A 21,339-nucleotide genomic window follows, 5' to 3' on the forward strand; every position below is an offset into this window, starting at 1 on the left:
AAGCTTCAGGACCAAAGATGCATTCTGCAACTTAGAGATGTTATTTTTCACAACATCTGCACTTCTAATCACAGCTCTTCTGTGTATGAGGCATGGGGTGCTGCCTGCTACCGGGGAAGCCCTACAAAGCTTCCAAGAGAGAAAGAACCAATGACCTTTCTCTTCGCCCTAGTGGTGATCCCTCCCCCCTCTGGTGCCTCAGCAAGGAGACCAAAGGAGAAATTTCAGAACTAGTCCTAGGAAGCATTCGCCAAACTTCCCTAGGCTCTGCCACACAGACTAAGGAACTGAACTGAGAGCGTCGGGGAGCTATCCCAGCTGTGGGCGTTTTCCTCCTCACATACACTTTGAAAGCACTCTGCTCAGTGACACAAATTCCTTACAGAAAGGAGTGTGTCAACCTGACATTTTTGGTTGATGTCAGTGTGCTCAGGCCAGATTCACTAACATGCCCAAAAGCTTTCCGAAAGCCTCATAAAAAGTCTTCAGCAGAGGACAAACAGCTTTGGTTACAGCAGGCAGCCAATCGCACCCTCACCAACTGGTGGCGGTTTGGAATGTAACTGGCTCATAGGGAGGGGCACTATTAGGAGGTGTAGCTTTGTTGGAGTGGGTCTGGCCTTTTGGAGGAAGTGTGTCACTATGGGGGTGGACTTTGGAAGTTTCCTATGCTCAAGATACCAGCCAGCGTCTCAGTCAACTTCCTGTTGCATGCAAGATGCAGGACTCCACAGTTACTACTTCCAGCACCACGCCTGCCTGTAAGCCGCCACGTGCCACCATGATGATAATGGACTGAACCTCTGTGCAACAGGTCTTCTCTTTGGACTGCCAGCTTCCCAAACAAGTGACATGCAGACTTCTTATTAATTATGAAAGCTTGGCCTTAAGCTTAGGCTTGTCCCAACCAGCTCTTATAACTTAAATTAGCCCATTTATATTAATCTATGCTTCTTCCATGTGGATCATTAACGCTCCTCCACACCCTACATCCAAATTACTCCACATCTCGCTGGTAATTCCATCTCTCTTCTTTCCAGAGTTCCTATCTCTGCCTCAAAGTATGGCCTATCCTCTCCTGCCTAGCTATTAGCCGTTCAGCTCTTTATTAAACCAATCAGAAGGTGCCTTGGCAGAGACACACCTCCACAGTGTACAAAAAAGATTCTCTCACAACACCCCTGAACTGTAAGTGAGACACCCCAATGTAAATGTTTTTCCTTTATAAGAGTTGCCAAGGTCATGGTGTCTCACCAACCAACCATAGCTGCTCTGCCATGCCTCCCACCTGGATGACACAAGCCAAAAGTGCAGGTTTCCTAAAGGCTCTTCTTGGGTGTAATTTTGTTTGCCTCAATTTGTTTCAAGAAAGGCCTTTGGGCCAGCAAGATGGCTGAATAATAAAGATGCCTACCACCAAGGCCTGAGGATCAGAGATCAATGTGTGGAAGGTGAGAAACTGACTCCCAAAAGTTGTCTTCTGACCTCCACATGCACATCGTGGTACACAAACACAAATCAATAATTTCTTAAAGAAAGGCTTTCACAGATTGAAGCATACCACAATAAAGTACACTATTTTTATATCCCACTAATTTGGATTAAAAGAAGAGGATAAGGGGCCTGCGAGATGTCTCAATAGGTAAGAGCACTTGCTGCCAAGCTTGACAACCTGAGCTTAATCCCTAGGACTCATATGATGGAAGGAGAGGACCAACTCCGGCAGGTTATCCTATGACCTCCACATACACACACACACACACACACACACACACACACACACACACACACACGTGTAAAAATAACATATAGAAGAGAACAAATGTGTCACTTTAAATTGTAAGCAACTGGAAAAATACCAATATTATCTATAAAGCAAATCTAGACCGTCCTCTTCCCCTTCCCATAGGTGTCTCTCACAGGCCCAAACAATTGGTTACCGTGTACTATGATGGGCTTTTACAAGCGACATCATGTTATACTTTTTAAGATCACCTGGGCCTCGATGTGGAAACTTGGTACTCCATTTCTAATGCCTAGTTTGTTTCTAGACTGTTACTTTACTCTTTATACTTTGATGAACTATTACATTCTTGTAAATACTACACATCTACTGGCATTCACACAATAGAGGTCCTACAGGAGAGAACTCTGTGTACCTGCCTGCCTGTCTGCCTGCCTGCCTGCCTGCTTGCCTGCATGCATGCATGCCTGTCTGTCTGCATGCCTGCTTGCCTGCATGCATGCATGCCTATCTGTCTGCATGCCTGCTTGCCTGTCTGCCTGCTTGCCTGCCTGCAGGAGTGTGACACAGGGTCTCACTACACAGCCCTGGTTGACCTGGGACTTGCTACATAGACTAGGTTGGTTGATAGCTGGCAGCAATCCTCCTGCCTCTGCCTTCCAAGTGCTGGGATTCACAGCTTATGTCAACACGGCCAGCTGTAAGTGATTAACTTCACGAGAAACTGAAAACTTGTGTGGAAGAATGGGGTGCCAGCTACATCCTCATCCACAGGATGTGTAGGTCCTGCTGAGCCACATTCTTTCAGTGCTCGGTGTTACCTGAGACTAAGGTGTTGTCAATCTGTGATATAAAACGGTGCCTCTCTGTGGTCTTATTCATATCCTGTTAATAGGGGGGCACTGCAACTGCTAATTTCAGGTGTCAGTTTAGCTACAACAGTCAGTGATTTGGGCCAACATGAACCCAGTGTTGCTAAGAAGGTATTTTATACTCGTGGTTAGTATCTCCCACCGGCTGACTTCAGAAAAGGATCCCTTCCGTGCAGTGGGTGGGCCTCATTCAAGTAGTGAAGGCGTTAACAGCCAAAACCTCCAGCTTCCTGATAAAGACACCAGCTCAGGACTATAGCAGCCACCTTGCCCAAGTTCCCAGCCTTTGGACATGCCAGCTCACAATCACGGATTAAATTATTCAAATCTTTTTTGTTGTTGTTTACCTTTTTTTTTCCTTTACTGAAAATAGATTTTTTTCAGACAACATATTCTGATTGCGGTTTCCCCTCCCCTTATTCCTCCCAGTTCCTCCCCACTCTCTGCACCCTGGCATCTGCACCCTTTCTGTCTCTCTTTTGAAAACAATCAGGCATCTAAGGAATAATAAAATAATACTAAGATGAAACAAACCGAACAAATCAGAGTAGAACACATCAACCAGAAAAGGAGCGGACGAAAAAGCACCAGAAACTCATTTAGATGCAGAGACACACCTGTTCGCACACCCAGGCATCCCCTGAAAACAAAATACTAGAAGCCATTGTATATATGCAAAGGACCTCTTAAGTTAAAAAAAATGCCCTGACTTACCATTAAAAGACAAAGACCCTCCAAAGATGCTGTTGAGTTAGTTTTGTGTTAGCCATCTACTGCTGGGCATGGGGTCAGCCCTTAAGAGAAGCTTGTTTCTCCAATGAAAAGTCCCTTGGGGAAAACAAAGTTTTCATCAGATAGCAAGTGCCTATCTGTTGGAGATGGTGTCTGGGTCAAGAAAAGGGAGTTTTGTTTTGTTTCCTTTTTCTTTCTCCTTAGGAGCACCTGGTGCAGACCTGGGCAGGCCCTGTGCATGCTGCCTGTCTCTGGGAGTTCATGTGGAGTCTAGAAGGCCTGTTTCCTTGGTGCCCTCCATCCCCTCTGGCTCTTACACTCTCTCTGCCTCCTTTTCCTCAGAGTTCCCAGAGCCCTGAGAGGAGGGATTTGGTGGAGACATCCCTTTTAGGGCTGAGTGTTCCAAGGTCTGTCACTCTGCATATTGTCTGGCTGCCGGTCTGCTGCAGGAGGAAGCCTCTCTGATGATGGTTGAGCAAAGCCGGGATCTATGAGTGCAACAGAATGTCCTTAGGAGTCACAGTATTGCTGTGTTCCTTTAGCAGAAGAGGAGTATTTGGTTTTTCCCCTGGCCTATCTCATCTCAGGCTCTTGGCCACTCAAGCAGTGTTGGGTGTGGGCTCCATCTCACGGGGTGGGCCTTTAGGCGAATCAGATGGTGGTTGGTTACTCCCACAGGCTTGTACCACTACTGCACCCATGTATCTTGCAGGCAGGTCACCATTGTAGATGGAAGGGTTTGTAACTGGCTTGGAGTTTACCTTTCTTCTTTGGTAGCATGCAGAGTACTTTCCAGTACCATGAACACCAGTCCAGGGGGGTGAAGGCTCTAGGGGAGCACCAGCTCAACCTCTCTGTGCCCAATAAGTCATATAGGCACTGTCTTCAGCTACAGACCCTTACCGTCAATTCACAGAGAATCACCTCACCTTGGCAATTGCCTGGGCTGTTTGGGGGTTCCCATGGGACACCCTTGGACAAGAACTTGATTAGATGTAACCCATTCCTGGTACTAGAAGCTTCATTTGATGTGGAGAGATGGCCAGTTGGGGCTCTGTCTGCCTTGCTCTTGCTAGGCAAGTGCCCTACCACTGAGATAAATCTCCAACCCTCCTCTTTTGTTTTTCAAGATAGGGTTTCTCTGTGTAACAGCCCTGGCTATTCTGGAACAGCAGTGTAGACCAGGCTGGTCTTGAACTCAGAGATCTTCCTGCCTCTGCCTCCTGAGTGCTGGGATGAAAGGCATGAGCCACCACACCTAACACTCATTGGTATTCCTTAACTTTGGATTTTTAATGTAACTTTGTGACTTCCCTATCCTCTCACCTTAGTTGATTCGAGCTTTTACATGTTTTTCCTTTTCTTTTTTTTTGGTCATTTGTAAGAGTTTATATTTTGGAGACATTAAACTTTCATAATTTATATCTGGGAATCAAACTTGGGTCCTCTGCAAAAGCAATATATTTGCTTAACTACTGAGCCATCTCTCCAGCTCCCAATCCTTGTTGTTTTGTGAAGCAGGGTCTCAGTTTGTAGCCCAGGTTGTCCTGTAGCTCACTGGGTAGCCCAGGCTGGCCTTGGACTTCTTGATCTTCTTCTCCCACTTCCCAAAGGCTAGGATTGCAGATGTGTCCACCATGCCTGCTCTTTAAACATCATAAGTTGCTTATGTATTTGGAGATGAGGAGAACATGCAGATGGGAAGAAAGCGAATTACCCATTTTGGAATGGACAGATCAGGAAGGGATGTGGTGGACAAGTGTGTGTGCTGCTCTTGGTGAGCGGCTCAGCTACAGCAGTGCAGCTTACTCAGGCTTACTGCTCATGCATGTGGGTCTTTCCTGAGCTGCTTGGGTTTCTGTACAGCGTGGTGGCTCCTTCTAAGAGAGGACCATCCTGAGAGCAAGGTGAAAGAGCAAGACTTTATGGTCTAGCCTTAGGTAATACTGCCTCATATCTACCACCTTCTGTGGGTTGAGATAGTTAGAGTCTCTCTGGAATCAAGGGGAGGGAACATAGACTTTATCTCTAGACTTGGCTATGGAAACATTCTAGAAGACTCTGGGACAGATAACAAGGTTACTATCTTTAGAGGGTCCATTATGCCAGTGAGAGTCATCTATGTTATAAGGTAGTCATTATTTTCTAGGTTTTGCTTTTTTTTTTTTAACATGGATCTCATATAGCACAGGCTGTGTAAGCACAGCTGACCTGATCTGATGCTCTCGCTTCCACTTCTACAGTGCTAGAATTACAGGCGTGCAACATCACCTGTCAGCTTACTTGCTTACTTTTAAAATTGTTGTATAGTTTCCCTCCCCTACCCCCGACCTGTCTCCCTTCCTTCCTTCCTTCCTCCCTCCCTCCCTCTCTCCCCCTCCCTCTGGTTTCTTGTGTAGCCCAGGCTGCCTTCAGACTTATTATGTAGCCAAAGCTCTGGCTGGGTCCGTTTCTTAGGCTGGGCTGAGTGGTCATCCCCACACGGCTCATCTGTATATTGGAGTCAGTGGGATACGTCCTGCTGCTGTGTTGCCAAACAAGATTGATACACCTGAGTTGGACTTTCTCTCCTACCTGAAAACATATTAAAAACAAACAAACAAACAAACAAACAAACAAACAAGAGAAAGAACATAAAAATGTGTGACATGCCTAAGGCATATGAGATCTCAGAAGATCTGCTTTTTTGATTTTAAAAGCAACCTTTAATGTATCTGTGGCCAGATGGCTCCACAGCTTAATCGCACTTGCCACACAAGCTCGGCACCCTGGATTAGGTCCCAGAAGTCCACTTAGAAACCTCCACATCATGCTACTTTATTCTCTCTCTCTCTCTCTCTCTCTCTCTCTCTCTCTCTCTCTCTCTCTCTCACACACACACACACACACACACACACACATACATTATGTATACACAGACAATGATATCTTTAAAAAACAAGAATATATGTAGTTTGGAGCTGGTGAGATGGATCAGTGGATAAAGGTACTTGCCACCAAGCCTGATGACCTGAATTTGACTCCTTGGAACCAGATGATGGAAGAAGCGAACAATTCCTACAAGCTGTGTCTTACTCCCACACACCTGCCAAGGTACAGATACTCAGAGAGAGCTGGTCCTTCCTGATTACCCTTGTCAGTGGCTTACTGGGGTAGTCCCAGAGCCTCACACATAAGCAAGCACGTTAACACCTCCCCCTTCCTCTTCCCCTGAGTCCTGGTTTTTACACCTGCTGTTCTGATGTAATTATTAATTATATCCCTTTCCCTCTCAAACGAACTAAGTCGGAAATAAATATGAACAGCTTCCCATATTCAGGGACGGATCCCTGACCCACCTAGGCAGGATCCAGACTGCTCGGCCAACTGTTTGTGTACAGAAGGAGAAATGGTGACCATGGATGTGGGGAACTAAGAAACCTGAAAACCTCCCCACTTCATAGGAATATAGCACCCCAAATACACAGTGTTTGGTTCTGAGGGGTAGGTCAGGAGAAACAGGTCGTCATACCATTGAGTTTATGGGTAATGTTTTGATCTGTGGTTTTGTTTTGCAGGAAAATACTTGGCAGATAACTAATAAACTCTCATGCAAGGAGTTGGAAGATCCATGTCCTGGAGAACTGTTGTATGAGAGACGGGTTTTAGTCTGGTTTGAAGAAAACAAACCAGTATCTATACTTGGGGTCTACCAACTGGAAGGTCCTGGCTTCCAGCAGGGATTTCCCCCCCACAGTACTATGATGATCAGTTCTACAGTATTTACTTCTAGGTGTAATATTGTTAATGGTTTTCAAATGTAATTATTGTATTTGTACACTGTTCCTTCATTCCAGTAAGGCACTTAGACACTTGAGTTTTAGTATTTTTCATTCCTGAAACGGATGTAATTTAAATTGTGGTATGTAAATTTAATAGTAGTACTGTTGAATGGCACAATGCTTACAGAGATAGAGTGCATTTTGTCAATATATAAAGTTTAAATATAATGTTGATAGTTATCATAAAGGGGGTGCCGCACATCAAGAACCTTAAATGGAACCAGAAGAAAACAACAACTTACTTTTCTTCACTCCTGACTATGTTTTCCTCTAGAGCTAAAGGAAACTTCTAGCTTCAGTTTAGTGGGTTAAATTCAGAAACTATTTCAGAAAAAAAACATTCTAAAGATACTGCATATTCAAAGAGAAGTATTAATTACCACTTTTTAAAAAGCTTTTTTTTTTCAAACTGCAAATTTCATAAAAATGCAAACTGTGTAAACAGGGCCTCTTATTTTTATAACTTGTGTAATAAGGGAAAAGCAATTCATATTTAAAGTTTAAGTAGATTAAATTATATCCAGGAGTACAGAAGATGTTGAAATTTTGCCTGACCCCATGCCCGGTCTCTGCAGTTTAGCAAATGTGGAGATTGCTAAATCATCAGATCAAAACCAACATGATTTTTAAAGTTTCAGGATTTTCTGTAGTTGAACTGGTTAACACTTTTGCATAAATTGCTCAGATCAGAGGGGCCTGTCTCATCTAGCAGCCAGGAGTACCCTGGTTTTTTCTTTACTCACAAGAATCAAAACACTGAGAGTAAGGACTTTAGAGGAAAAATAAAATAGTTCCCTGTTTCTATCCAAAGGAGAGTTTTAAACTTATCATTTACATATTTGGGAAGGAAGAAAGAAGCTTTATAAATGAAATTCTATCGACCTTGTTGTTCTATGTATATTTTTGGAATGATTTTAAGATTCAGTGTACAAAACTATGAATCTTACTGTTCTTGGGGAATGGAAAGCAGAGTCAGAGCTGTGGCCTTGAAGCTCAGTAAATTTAGTCACAAGTCTGGGGCAGGGGCGGGGTGTGCCCCACAGGACGGGAATCGGAACATTGTCAAGTACAGTCTAAAGATTAAGTCTTCCAGGAAGCCACATGTCATTTTCAACAGAGAACAGCTCCTGCTCCAGGCTCTCCTATTCAATAACTCCGATTGAGGTGGGGTGCGCAGCGCGATGCTGAATTTCATTTTGTATTCACTCATATTTGACAAAGATCTTCAGCTCCTTTCAATTCCAGAATCAAATTAAAATTTTTTAAGTCTTACTTCAACAGTGAGATTTCAATTGTCAGCTCTTTCTGGCGAGCTTTGTAGATTAATTTAAGTTCTCTTCAATCAATGCTTGCTACCAAAACAATGTCCAAGATGATCCGTTTTACCTGCGAATAATTCATACTATTTGAAACAGGCTCTTGCCTAGTTCCCCAAAGCAGCCTGGCTTTGAAGGTTGTTTTGAACAAACTAATTTGTTCACAGTAAGTTTGGTTTTGAAACCAAAACAAGAAATAAAATGTAAAACTTAAGTCTAATGGAACATGGGGAAATGAAAACTTCAGCCAATGGAGAGAAAGAAGCAGAAAAATGAAACTTATCTAGAATGTGATTATAAAATGTTTTTAAGTAGTCAATTCATGGAAAAATATTGAATATTAACACAAAAGCATATTAAAATGTGTAAATATTACTGTTTCTCACGTCTTTCTCTTTATATCTTATTTTATATAGCTTTAGAATGAATTGGTCATTAAATACACGGTGTTTCTTTCCAGAGAATAGTTTTATTATTGATATTGTAAAAGTGTAATTAAAGATAGAGATTTGACTAGTCTCTAACATTATTCAAATGTTTCCAGGAATCGAATTCAAAACTATGAAGAACTCCTGTAATCCCTTAATTGACTTTTGTGAAATGAAATGGCAGTTGGCAACCTCAAAATTAAGACTTGAATAATGAGCGCTTCATGGGGTGGTTCCTTCTGTTTCAGAAACTGGGTCAAATAGCATATGCCCGTATCAGGGATGGAGATGTGGGTGTTGGGTTTGGTTTTAATCCTGTAGGCTTTCGTCTCCTGTTAGAGCTGTATCTGCAGCACTGTGGGATAAGAATTCCCGTTCTGAGATGCGGTCCTAATCAAGACAAGGTTTCAGTTATCAGTGTCTGTCCAGTCAGGGTCCCTTTTGTCCAAACAAAATGGGTTAGCGCACAGGACAGGGAGCTAAATTAAAACAAAGTTCTGGTGAGCCAGAGAGCTGTTTCCTAAACACTCTGATTTTTAAAGCTAATAGAAAGTGTAAATGTTTTATTTTAGCAACATGGAAAGTATGTTTTTCTCTTCAAATAAATCCCATATTTTCATGAAATTTAAAAAAATAAATTCTTGTTTAAATTAGTCTGAATTTTATCATAATTGGACTTTGCAATTACTAATTTAAAACCATGTGATGCACCTACTGCTAAATGATAATTCCCTGTATGATATTTAGGACACAGTTTACCTCTAAAGGAAGACTGTCTGTGTGTAAAGGGTTTCGAGTGACTGGAAAGTAAAAGGGCAGATATTAGTGCTTTTTCACTGTTTTATAAACTTCTTCTCACTCCCAGTCTGCAAAGGGTCAGTGTAGATGTAACCAGCTTGTTAAATAAGAAACACAGAACCAATTGCAGAGTTAAAAATCACGAGGTCAGAGCAAGAGCGGAAAACCTTACCCTTCACTGCTTCTGCTGTTCTTCCTCTCTGCAAGAGACCTACTTCTGTGTGTCCTGTCTATTTATAGACTTTCTGTTCTGTTTTCTCATTGGTTGTAAACCCAGCCACATGACCTCCTCGTCACTGCCTGTTTGTACAGACCTCCAGGTCTTCTATGGTTGAGATTAAAGGTGTGTGTCTGCCATGCTGGCTGTGTCCTTGAACACACAGAGATCCACCTAGCTCTGCCTCCCAAGTGCTGGGGTTAAAGGCGTGCACCACCACCACCCAGCTTCTGCTCTGGCTTGCTCTGACCTCAAGGCAACTTTATTAATATTCAAATAAAATCACATTTCAATACAAATAAAATATCACTATAGGTCAGAGCCGGCATAGTGACGCACACTTCCACTTTGAATTCTTCCTTTGGAGGAAGCAGATCTACCTTTCTTTGTTCCACCACAGCTGCCTGCTGTGCGGAACTCAGATGAGTCCCGCCCTCTTCCCACTTTTAAGGTGAAAGTGAGTCCATATGTAGCTTTCAAGCTTTTCTTAATGGGACTCTTATTTCCCTAATAAAATTGTGCCTGGAATCCTATAAAGCAGAATGTTGCCAAGCACTGAGGGGCTCCTCCGGACGCTGAAACAAGCGTCACAATATGTAAAGGACTCCAAAGTACCTTTTGACTCTGGAGACTGACAGTGCTGCTTGTCCCAGATACACCATCTTTTGAGACTTTACGAACATGTGTATTCACAGTGGTTAGTTGTGACACCATAAAAATAGCTGTGCAGCGAGTGCTCCCCAGCTGTCAGTTACTGCAGATATCACTTCATCCAACCTGTATTTAAAAAAGAAAAGGGCAAAAGTACTTTTTAGTCCTTGTTTTCCCAATGATGGTATCGAGGCTTAGGCTGATTAATTTCCCCAAAGTGACACACAGGACCCAAAGGACCCCAATTATCCCCAACAGAACAAGTACCTTGCTGTTGCATTTGGTTCATTTTGGGAAAATAATCAAGCTGAATGTCAAGTTAAAAAGGCATTGACAGGATTATAGATGGGCCTCATAAGATGTTACTTTAAAAGAACCAATGTCTCTCAAAGGATGACCTGTGGGACCCCTCTTTTCCAAATAGTAGTAGAGTAGTGATTTAAATTGGGGTGTCTTTATAGTCTCAGAACCTAGACAGCCTGCAAATGGGTACCAGCAAGTCTGTATAAATCTCTAGGGATGGAACTTGAGGATATGTTTATTGATAAGCATCTAAAATCTGAGCATCATGGCCCTGACAGACCCCTAGGGCCCTTTTTACTGCTCACGCTATAGCAGACTTAAGTCTTAATTTCAAAGGTAAATGCAGTTTTTTTCTAGTGTTTTCCCCCAATTCAGTCTAATAGCTGCAAGGGACCACTGTCCTAGAACTGACTTCATTTCATAGACTCTTGGCTTCATAAGCATAGATTAGCCTCATTCCAGGAAAAAATATCAATTTTTGCTGTTTTGCCTTTTCTCAAAGCAATCACAGGTTGTAAATGAATGTTGAGTGACAGTAAAATATGCAGATATCCTCTAGAGAGGGGTGTGCGTGTGTGCGTGCGCGTGTGTGCGCGCGCATGTGTGTGTGCACGCGCGCGCGTTTGTGTGCGTGTGTGTGTGTGTGTGTGTGTGTGTGTGTGTGTGTGTCTGTGTGTGTGTTGTATTATAGCTTTCTCTTCCCCCAGAGAGGATGAATTTTGCAAAATCTCAGTCAGCCAAAATGTATACATTCTGTCATGTGACTTTTTCTGTTCAGCAGCTTCTAACACCTGAAAGCAAGGTTTTGGGTAAATATCAAAGTGGGCCCAGAATATAGCTTAGAAACTTAATGTAAGGAAATGTGATGTTCTCGTGAAGCCCCCAGGGTGTTCTCACTAACCAAAGAGACAAATTGTTGGTATAAATAAAGAAATCAGGCCAAGTGACTCTGATTAAGGATACTCCTCCAACGTACCTCTCCACCACGCTCACTACACATTTCTCTCTTGAGTTTTGCTGGACTTTCCCTACTTTGTGTTGTGTTGGTTTCGTTCATTCATCTGGCAAATGATGGAGAAAGCCATTCCCTCACATATGAATTAAACATGGCTTGTCTCATGTCTCCTGTTAATCCATAGAATGATGAGGAGCAGTGAGACAGGAGCGCACCAATTACACCTCCAGATATTAAAAAAAAAAAAAAAAAAAAAAAACAACAACAAAAAAACAACAAAAAAACCACGGGCCTGTCTCGCCTGTCACTGCCTGTGTTATCTTCTGCACGCAGAATTGCATTGTTAGGATCCAACTGAAATAAAATTCCTTCTTGAAGGACTGTCGTCGGGTGTGGGGATCAGTTGAGATGATGAGTAAGGCCAGCATCTTTGGTTGGTCCCATGCTTAGTTTCTGCTTTCTGTCCTAAGCAGGCAGTGCTGCACGAAACAGACAGCTTGTTAACCTGTGTCATGGGTATAATAATTTATTCTCCAGATTTAACTTCTGATTTCCTGCCTTTTTTTCTTGAGCACATTGTCTGTGCTAAATACATCTTTAGCCTCATAAGAAAAAAGTTTTCAGTGCAAAGCCAGCACAGATTAAAGTGACCTTTAATGTTGTTTTCCAGAAAGAGAAGTACAGTACAGTAGAACTGCGTCACCGGTGTTTTCTAACTCGTGTGTGCTTTACCAGCATAAGCAAGCATTCATTTGTCCTGAACACACGGTCCTATGGCACAATCGTCACTCTCCAGATACAGGCAATGACTGCCACAGCCTTCATACAACTTAGGATGTCACTGAACTGGGAAAGGGTATTTTTATTTATAAGAATCCCTTGAAAATCTCTAGGAAACTTTCCTTTTAATTCTAATTCACAGCTCCATGGAAGGATGTGTAAATCAAATAACATAAGAAGGAAAGTTAGCCTGAGAGTGTAGCTTTAAGGGAATTTTGATCATTGGAAGTGAATCTGTGCTCGCTAGTATCTTTTAGTGAATTTTAACTTTATTTGTCTAAAGAACTCTTGACCCAACATGGAAATATTTTTGATTTTTAAAGACCTGCACCTATGATCAACACTTCAAGGCCCCCTTTGTTGAAGAGGTTCCAAATTCTTGAAGTAATTAACACTAGTGAAGAATCTTCAGTTATATTTGACTAAACAACTTCAAGAAACTAAATCCTGTTTGGGCAATGCTGATAGTATTTTTACATAAATTTAGGAAGTCTATGAAAATATTTTGCTTAAGGCCAAGGCAATGCACTATTTTCTCGGCATAGTCAGAGGGCTAACCCTGAGTGTTGGGTTTTGTTTTGTCTTTTGCTTTTTTTTTTTTTTTTGAAAATCATTTTCTTACATAAAATCAAATATAAAATGTTCCCTTTATTTAAAATTATTTGAACCAGACAGAAATGACACTCACATTTTCCGGATGTAATTTAGTGTTAGTCCATTCAGATTCTGTGAATTATTAGCAGATAGACACAGTTCTCCATAAGTTTCCTGCTTCATAGCCTGAGCACGTCACGCGTCTATTAATGTCCTCTGACTCACGAAGCTTCCATTACCTTATTGACATCATTTCTGGCAAAATGATGTTGAATGTCATTTATTCATCATCACCTTAAGCTATTTAAACATAATATACCCAAAGACTATCTCAGAAGATCCCAAACCTGGTGTTCCTAGCGTGACCGTTCTTAAAGCTGCATTGATTCCAAGGGTTGGTGTTCAATTCCTGCTGCTTTAGATGAATATGCGCAACAGAGATTGCTCTCTCTCTCTCTCTCTCTCTCTCTCTCTCTCTCTCTCTCCCCTCTCATCCTGCTGCATCCTTCTCCCGCCCACCCCATCCCACACTACCCCTTATCTCAGTCAAAGGCAACTTATTTGGAAGCCAGTAGGAGCTGTGATGGAGACCCTGTGGCCTTACCTCCCAGCAGAGCTACACTGCATGCCAAGCAGGAATTGCTAGGGCTGATCTGAGGCTGCTTGAACACTATTGTGTTCCAAGTGAACAGATTTCTCACCAGTTTTTCACTGGTATAGGGCAAAGCCTGTCGGAATGAAATGGTCCGTTTGAATCATTACCCCACTAAGTAGCAGCGTAAGCCATTGGTGTTTTGCTCTTCTTGAACATAAGAAACTAGGAGAGGCATCGCAGAGAATTTTTGCTGTGTTTCTAACTATGATGCAATCCATTCAGTCAGTGAAGAAGATGTTTATAAGTGTGTACTTGACCTGATAGTGGCCTTTATTTCAAATTATCTGTGGTCCATGTGGCAAAAGTACACTGACTCTCCATACAAAACATCCTGGGCATAAAATATTTACAGAAGAAACTGTGCGTTCAAATGCTCAAGGTATATTTTAAAATGACAAGTCAATGTCCTGTCTTTTTCCCTACCTGCTCATTCAACAGCATCCCCCGACCCTTATTGCCTACTCTGCAGTACAGCTTCCTGTGCGCTCAGCCCAGCAGAGCAGCAGAGGCTTGCTCCCTCAGAGAACCTCTGTGCGCCCTCTACTGGACAAGGGCGGCAGGAATGTAGCTGCACAGATTGAATATAACCACCAGACCATCTTCACGTCTCTCGCCTTGTGAGTTAATTAAAAGTGTGGATATCACTTTTTGTAACTGGTGATTTTTATAAATGTTCTTTCCTTCACAATTCTTCCAGTCACCCATCTCACAAAATCTTGAATATGCAATTACTCATTATGATACATTACTGCAAATAGGATTCCCATTTCAAAATGCAATTTAATGTGAGTAAGTTGTTATTGAAATGTGATTTTTTTTCTGGAAAATAAATGAAAAACATGCAAATAAACTGACCTGTGAACATTTTATTTCCTGCATCTTAAAATTGTAGCTACAGTTTTGGAAAACATAATTACATAATTAAGGGAGAGGATGGTGGGCCCACTGTCTGGCAAAGTCAAGGGCTTTCTGGTAGGAGGAATTCGGTTCCATGATTTGACTAGAGGCCCGAGCAGGTTACATCATAGTTCCAAATATTCTCATAAAAATAAAATAAAATGGAACAATGGCTTCTCCACATCACAGGCTCTTTAAGCAGATTAATTGGGGGTATCAGCTATTGATCACTGAATAGATCTAAATACTGGTAGAAGTCAAGAACAATTCTTTCCTGCTCTTAACTTTGTGTAATCAGGGATTGGGATGGGCTTGAGGGCTCTTTGAACACTGGGCTGGAATCCGGATGCTCAGTTACCATCCTGGCTTCTGTGGACCAGGAGAGCATTCATCAAGGACACTACTGTAGGCTGTGTGCTATGGGTGGCGTCTGGTCTCTTCATTCAGTGGGTGTCCATCCACTATGGCAGGGAGGAAAGAAGGTGGGCCCTCGACCCCAAACAGCCTGCCTTGCAAACTTCTTAAGCTTCAGTAGTCTGGGAAGAGTCCATGGAGGAAGTGAAGGAGCGAAGCCTGTTTCTGTCACAGCAGGGTTCAAAGACCCTGTGCTAGCGAGCGCCCCAGGCCCGTTGTTCAACATCAGTTTTCAGTTCAGTACTTCTGTAATGAGAGCAGTCATTTCGTGGCACAGTTGTTGGGGCAACGGAATAAAACTGAACCGCTGCACAGCATCTATCAGCATGGGGGAAGAGGGGACAGCTAAGCTCCTATGTCTTCCTGTCTCCGGTGTGATGTCCTGGGAAACTTTCGTGTTTCCCGCTAGCGCCCCTGACATCCACAGGGAGAGAAGTACGACGAGGAGAATCTGAGGACGCATCTTCAGTGAGATCGTGGCAGCTCCCCAAGGCAGCGGGGCTGGGAAGGCCCCGGGACACAGTAATAATGGGATGCCTAAGTCTAGAGCTGCTCAAAGGCCCACCGAGCCGGGGAGGGGCGGCCTGGGCAGTGTTTGGGGAGGTCACCCTGGAGACGGCCTGGGTGCCCAAGGGAACTACAAGACCAAGAGAGACCGGAGGCAGCAGCCAGTCTTCTGCAGCAACACTGAGGGCGATCCCAGGTCCAAGTGGTCCAGCCTGCCACCCGGAGCACAGCAGGTCAGTGTAGGCGCTTGGGGACAGAGGGTCCAGGACAGGAGGCTGGGGAGGGAGTGACCTATGTGGGGAAATGGAGATCTTTGCACCCAGCTCAACAGAACCAGAAAAAGTGGTCCCAAGTTTGACCTTCAAAGGATGATGCTCGACTCATCTAGGAAGCGCTGGTCGTCAGCGATCTCCCCTACTCGCTGCACCTCTAGGACTTCGATTTCATCTGGGGTCTCTCTGGGGAGGGCGTGCCTGCAAGCAGAGCTGGGACCAGCTAATTCTCCGGAATTAGGGAGTGTTGGAGGAGGTCGGCGGGGGTGGGTGGGTGGGGCGGGGTTCACCCTCAAGTTGGAAGTGCAGTTCTTAGTTCTTCTGGAAGGGAAGAATCAGTGGAGTCACGCTTTAAACCCACGACTATTGAGTAGAGCAAAGCAAATACTCCAAAGACAGCCTGGCACAGGCTGCTCAGGGGGTGGGAGCAGCGCAGTGGGCTGGCTCTTCCTAGTGGAGTTCCAAGTTTATGAATATTTATGAGATGGGTGGCATATTCATGACGGCAGGTGGCCATTTTTCTCTCCAAAATCAGAGTAAACCTGTTTTTTTTTAAGGGAATTTCTTCCTATGGTTTCTAGACAAGCTCTCAAAGAGCGTCAAAATCACAAAACAACAAGGCTGGGGTCTTGTGTGTATACCTTCATTAGTGCGCGTGTGTAGGAAGACACCTTAGGGCTTTGGCTTTTTTTGATGGAAAAATACTGAGTGTTCTGACCATCAGGAGACTCGGCTATCAAAATGCAGGGCTAACTCACATTTTTGAGACTGCTTTAGGCCCATGATTGGCCTCACAGCTCTGTTAAGACTTTTTTTTTAAAGTGAGCTTTTACATTGAAGGATGGGGCGGCGGGTTTACAGCAGACTTGTAGCCTACACTGTGGGAAACCAGACTCAACTCTGTGGAACTGCGTTCTCCCCGTGAGAACTCTCCAGCTTGCCTACTTCATCCACGTTTAACCCTCTCACACCACATTGCCTTCCACAGCCACAACAGCAAACATTAACTCGAAAACTTACACCAAGATTAGATGCAGAGCAATAATAAAAATATTGACTTGAGGTACAGGACAGTCTTTCTACAAACACCCATCTTTCCATGGTGACTTTCTTCCTGCCCATCAGTTAAACATTTTGGCTATAGATCAATGTCTATGTGAATTAGTGTAGCAGACTTTTCTTTCCTGTCTGCCAGTTCCCAAATAACCGACATGAAGACTTAATGTTAATTACAGATGCTTGGCCAATAGCTCAGACTTGTTACTAACTAGCTCTTACAATTTAACCCATTTCTATTAATAATCCTGTTACATGGCTTTACCTCTCTTTCATCTTGCACCCCATTTCCTCTCGGCATCTCGCTGGTGACTCCTCTGATTCCACCCTCCTTCTTCCCAGTGTCCTTGTCTGGTTCTCCCATCTAACCTTACCCTGTCCAGCTATTGGCCAGAAAGTTTCTTTATTAAACCAATCACAGCGTAATTTACATAGTGTACAGCAAGCTAATTCCACAGCAAGTTAGGTACACTATTGCATAAAAAATGATCTATTCCCAGTTGTACTGGCACACCAAAGTAACTGCTTACTCTATATATCACTGCTCTCCGGAAACCTCAATCCCCATTCAAAGGGTCACACAAGCAGCTAGCTGGGTCCTCCACCTGGGGTGAAGTTTAGCCACAGAAACCAAAAGATTTTCATATCTTTCTTTTTTTTTAACATTATTTTTTCTTAGAGTGTGTTATGATGTCATCCTTGGCTAAAGATAAACTGTTTCCTGCACTGAGGAAAAGAGGGAGTGTGTCCTCCCCAAGTAATCACGAGTTCCGACAGAAGGAGGGTCATTGGCACGTCAGACAGTGAGTACCCAGATGTGTAGTGCCTCCATTATGAGTAATGTTTACCAAGAGCCAAAACATTTTCCTAGGGATGGAAGAGGGTGGGGGGATATGCCCTTGGGCTTGGCGTACGTATTTAAAATGGGAGAGAAGGCATACATTGATCCTAGCATCATGTTTACTGCTTTGAAAAGTACCTCTTGCTCTGCAAAATAAAACAAAAACCAAAACCACCTGTACTGCAGACCAGCTGCCCTTACAAGTCCCTTAAATTCTCCTCAACACAGGAACTATTTCATACAAAGTTTGTACTATGTTTTCAGTCTTTGTCCATATCCTCTTAACTGGCTATATAATATTTTATGAATTTGTAATCAGGATCAGTTAATCATTCTCAAACTGTTGGACATTTTCCATTTTTTTTCTTTTTTCACTGTATAATAATTCTCTACATGGTTCTCAACTGTACAGTTAGTGAGCCAAGGATGGAATGAATCCATCTTTAATATTCCCATGGCATTCCATTTTGACAACTATTTGCAAGGGGATGAAACAAATTACCTGACACAGTGGTCAAGCAATGTACACAATAGACAGGGTTGAGGACACCCCATGTTAACGCCATGGTTGGGAAGCAGGAGCTATTGTGCTTTGCAGAACAGACCATAATTAATTAGGGTTGTGTTTTCATTACCAGAGTGATTCCATTTACACTCATACTTGTTTACAATTCCACTCTCAGGCCTACAAGTTCGTAGACTGCAAACACAGTCTCCCTCTTTGACATATGGGGAGCTGAGTGTAGCAGAGCAACACCCCCACCCTGAGTCAGAAGGATGCTACAGTGACTAATTCCTGCTTCTAGTCCTCAGCTGTGCTGACTGCCAGTTCTACACTATTACAAGTGTTCTTTCTCTCGGGCAGCCTCTCTGTCTTTTGAGGTTAGGGCACCGGTGATTAAACCTTGCATACTACGTAAGCATTCTGCCACTGAGCTACACCCCTTTTGTGTTTTAGTTTGAGACAGGGTTGCTAAGTTGCCCAGAATGGCGTTGAATTCTCTCTCTTCCAGCAGCAGGCTTTAAATTTTCCATTCTCTACTGTCACCCAAGTTGCTGATACTACAGACCCAAGTTACCAAGGCAGCCACATGTTCTTCTTCAAATACCTTTAAAAAATAATTGTCCACCTAAATGCAGCTTGCTTGTCCACCGAGGAGACCACTTAAGTAAGAATTTGATAGAATGGCCCCGTGGCTTTAAAACAGTACCCTCATTCAAAGACCAGTGTAGCTTTCCACTTTCATTGACCTTTCCAAAACAAAGCAGAAAGCCATCTGAAAAGACTTGTTTATATGTATTGACTTAGGGGCAGGGAGCTGGCATTTCATGGCATGTATGTGGCAGTCAAAGGACAACAGTCAGGATGCTCTATTCTTTCCAGCACGAGTGTTTGGGGACTGCACTCAGGTCATCAAACTGGTCACTAAAGGCCTTTATCCACTGCCATCTCAGAGTCCTGGTTGGCTCTTTGCAAACCACGATTCTTATGATATTGGTGATTCTCCTTCTTATGAGTCTTCAACCGGTAGAAAGGTTATGAAATCTTAGTGGCGATCACATGGAGACATGATTTGACATTAACAATGTATCCAAAAATGATGCATCTTTTTCTTGAAAATTATTTCAAAACTATTTTTTCAAAATCTAAATGTCAGCATTATCGGTCATCTCCTGGAGGGCATTCGGGACCTGAGCATTATCTCATTTAATCTCCCACACTGCTCTTGCTTGGCCACACTCACTCTTGATATTTTACTGTGAAATAGCTGAGTCCTTGGGTCAAATAACTTGTTCCAGTGGTCAAGACACAGACCCGGATTTAGACTCAAGAGGCCCCAGATGCCTTCCGTTCCCACAGCACCATCGTCCCCACTCCGGATGGCACGCTGCCCACTGGCCATACCCTGCTCTTCCTCAGTATTCTGCCTGGCCCTGGCTGCTGCTGACTAGGACTGCACTCCTTGACTGGAATGTTCTTCTCTTTCCTGCTTTCTCTCCTTTTCCTTCCTCCTCTTCAAGAAGCTCACTAAATACCCAAACTTGACCACCCCCATCTTCAAACTAAGATGGAGGCTCTTTCTGTCTCTCACGCTGTTTTCCCCTTTCTTCGCAGACCTGTATGTGGTGATTTCTTTTTTAATCTCACTCCTTCAACACGTGGTGAGTTCACTTGTCTTTGTAGCAGTAGACACGTAAGAAGGAAGGCAAAGAAGAAGTAGAGAGTGAAGGTAGACCTCTTTGGGATGTGATAGAAGACCAGCATGGATTTGTCCTTTCATCTGGAATTTAACTCTTCAGTCCTCTACATTGTGATGGATGCTTAACTGTCGTCCTGGGCGTAATAAACATTTGAAATGCCTCCTGTGTTGTGAAAGAAAGATTGCATGTGTATTCAATGTAATCGTTGCCATCTGCTTTTAGAATTGGATTTTTTTATTCAGGTTATGCTTTATAACATTTTCTTATGTGTCATTAAAGAAAAAAGAAGCATTATTTTATAAGGTGGTATCTTTGCTGCCCAGAATGGTCATAAAGCCATTAATTATCTGAGTAGCTTGGATCAAGAAGAACCCCATTACATGTAGCAGCAAAATGAAGCCTCTGAAGCTGGGCCCCGTATCCTGCCCACCTAAAACACATGTTGGCACGTGACTTTCCGTGAACAGCTGTCGTCCACCCCATTGGAAATCTGAACTTGGCTTTTCATGTAGACAGTTTATAAGAAGAAAAGTGGTAACAGCAAACACTCACTGAGCCCTTATCATAGACTCCGTGCTGCTTCTTGAACAGGGGCTGGCAAGCGATGGCCAAGGACCGAGTACAGTCTGAAACATGGCTGGCTACGGAGGGCGAGGGGCTGGCAAGCAATGGCCAAGGACCGAGTACAGTCTGAAACATGGCTGGCTACGGAGGGCGGGGGGCTGGCAAGCAATGGCCAAGGACCGAGTACAGTCTGAAACATGGCTGGCTACGGTTCCCCAGCTAAGAGTGCTTATTCCATAGCTGGAATCAAAATTTAAAGGAGCACCATTTTGTGGCATGCAAAATATTGGTAGAAACCCAAATTCCACCATCCATAAATACAGTTTTTAGACCATGGCTTGCCTGCTCAGTGCAGTGTCCCCACTGGCTTTGGGATCACAGCAGCAGAGACAGGCTACAGCAACAGGAAGCTTCTGGCCCCCAAACCTCAAAGTCCCCACTGTTTGACCTCTTCCAGAAATGTTGGTCAGGGTCTCCTCTACTAAACAGGTGTGGGCATCATCCCCATTTTCAGATAAAGAAATGGCAGCTCAAGGAGGTTGAGACTCTGAAACCAGAGTCAGCAAGTAGGAAAAGGACTTTGACTAGCCAAATACTGCTATTTGCACAGAAAGTGGCATTCTGTGTGTAATGTGCATGAATGCCCCTGTCCCCTTCGTTCACCAGAACCTTGTGTTGCCTACTCATGCGGCCAGACAGGTATTCACAATGGCGTTTTAC

The 21,339-nt window shown here is 43.4% G+C and overlaps 1 protein-coding gene across 1 annotated transcript in view; it reads left to right on the forward strand.

Moving 5' to 3' along the window:
* The first annotated feature begins 15,822 nt into the window (after nucleotides 1–15,822).
* Dynlt5 (dynein light chain Tctex-type 5) overlaps nucleotides 15,823–21,339 on the forward strand; it is a 41,769-nt gene continuing 36,252 nt past the window's right edge. The window contains exons 1-2 of the mRNA XM_036178896.1: nucleotides 15,823–15,917; nucleotides 17,692–17,815. Coding sequence (XP_036034789.1) covers nucleotides 17,700–17,815 — 116 coding nt within the window. The 5' untranslated portion in view covers nucleotides 15,823–15,917; nucleotides 17,692–17,699. The remainder of the gene's footprint in view (nucleotides 15,918–17,691; nucleotides 17,816–21,339) is intronic.

This window comes from Onychomys torridus, chromosome 2, assembly GCF_903995425.1.
Source record: "Onychomys torridus chromosome 2, mOncTor1.1, whole genome shotgun sequence".
Classification (NCBI taxonomy): domain Eukaryota; kingdom Metazoa; phylum Chordata; class Mammalia; order Rodentia; family Cricetidae; genus Onychomys; species Onychomys torridus.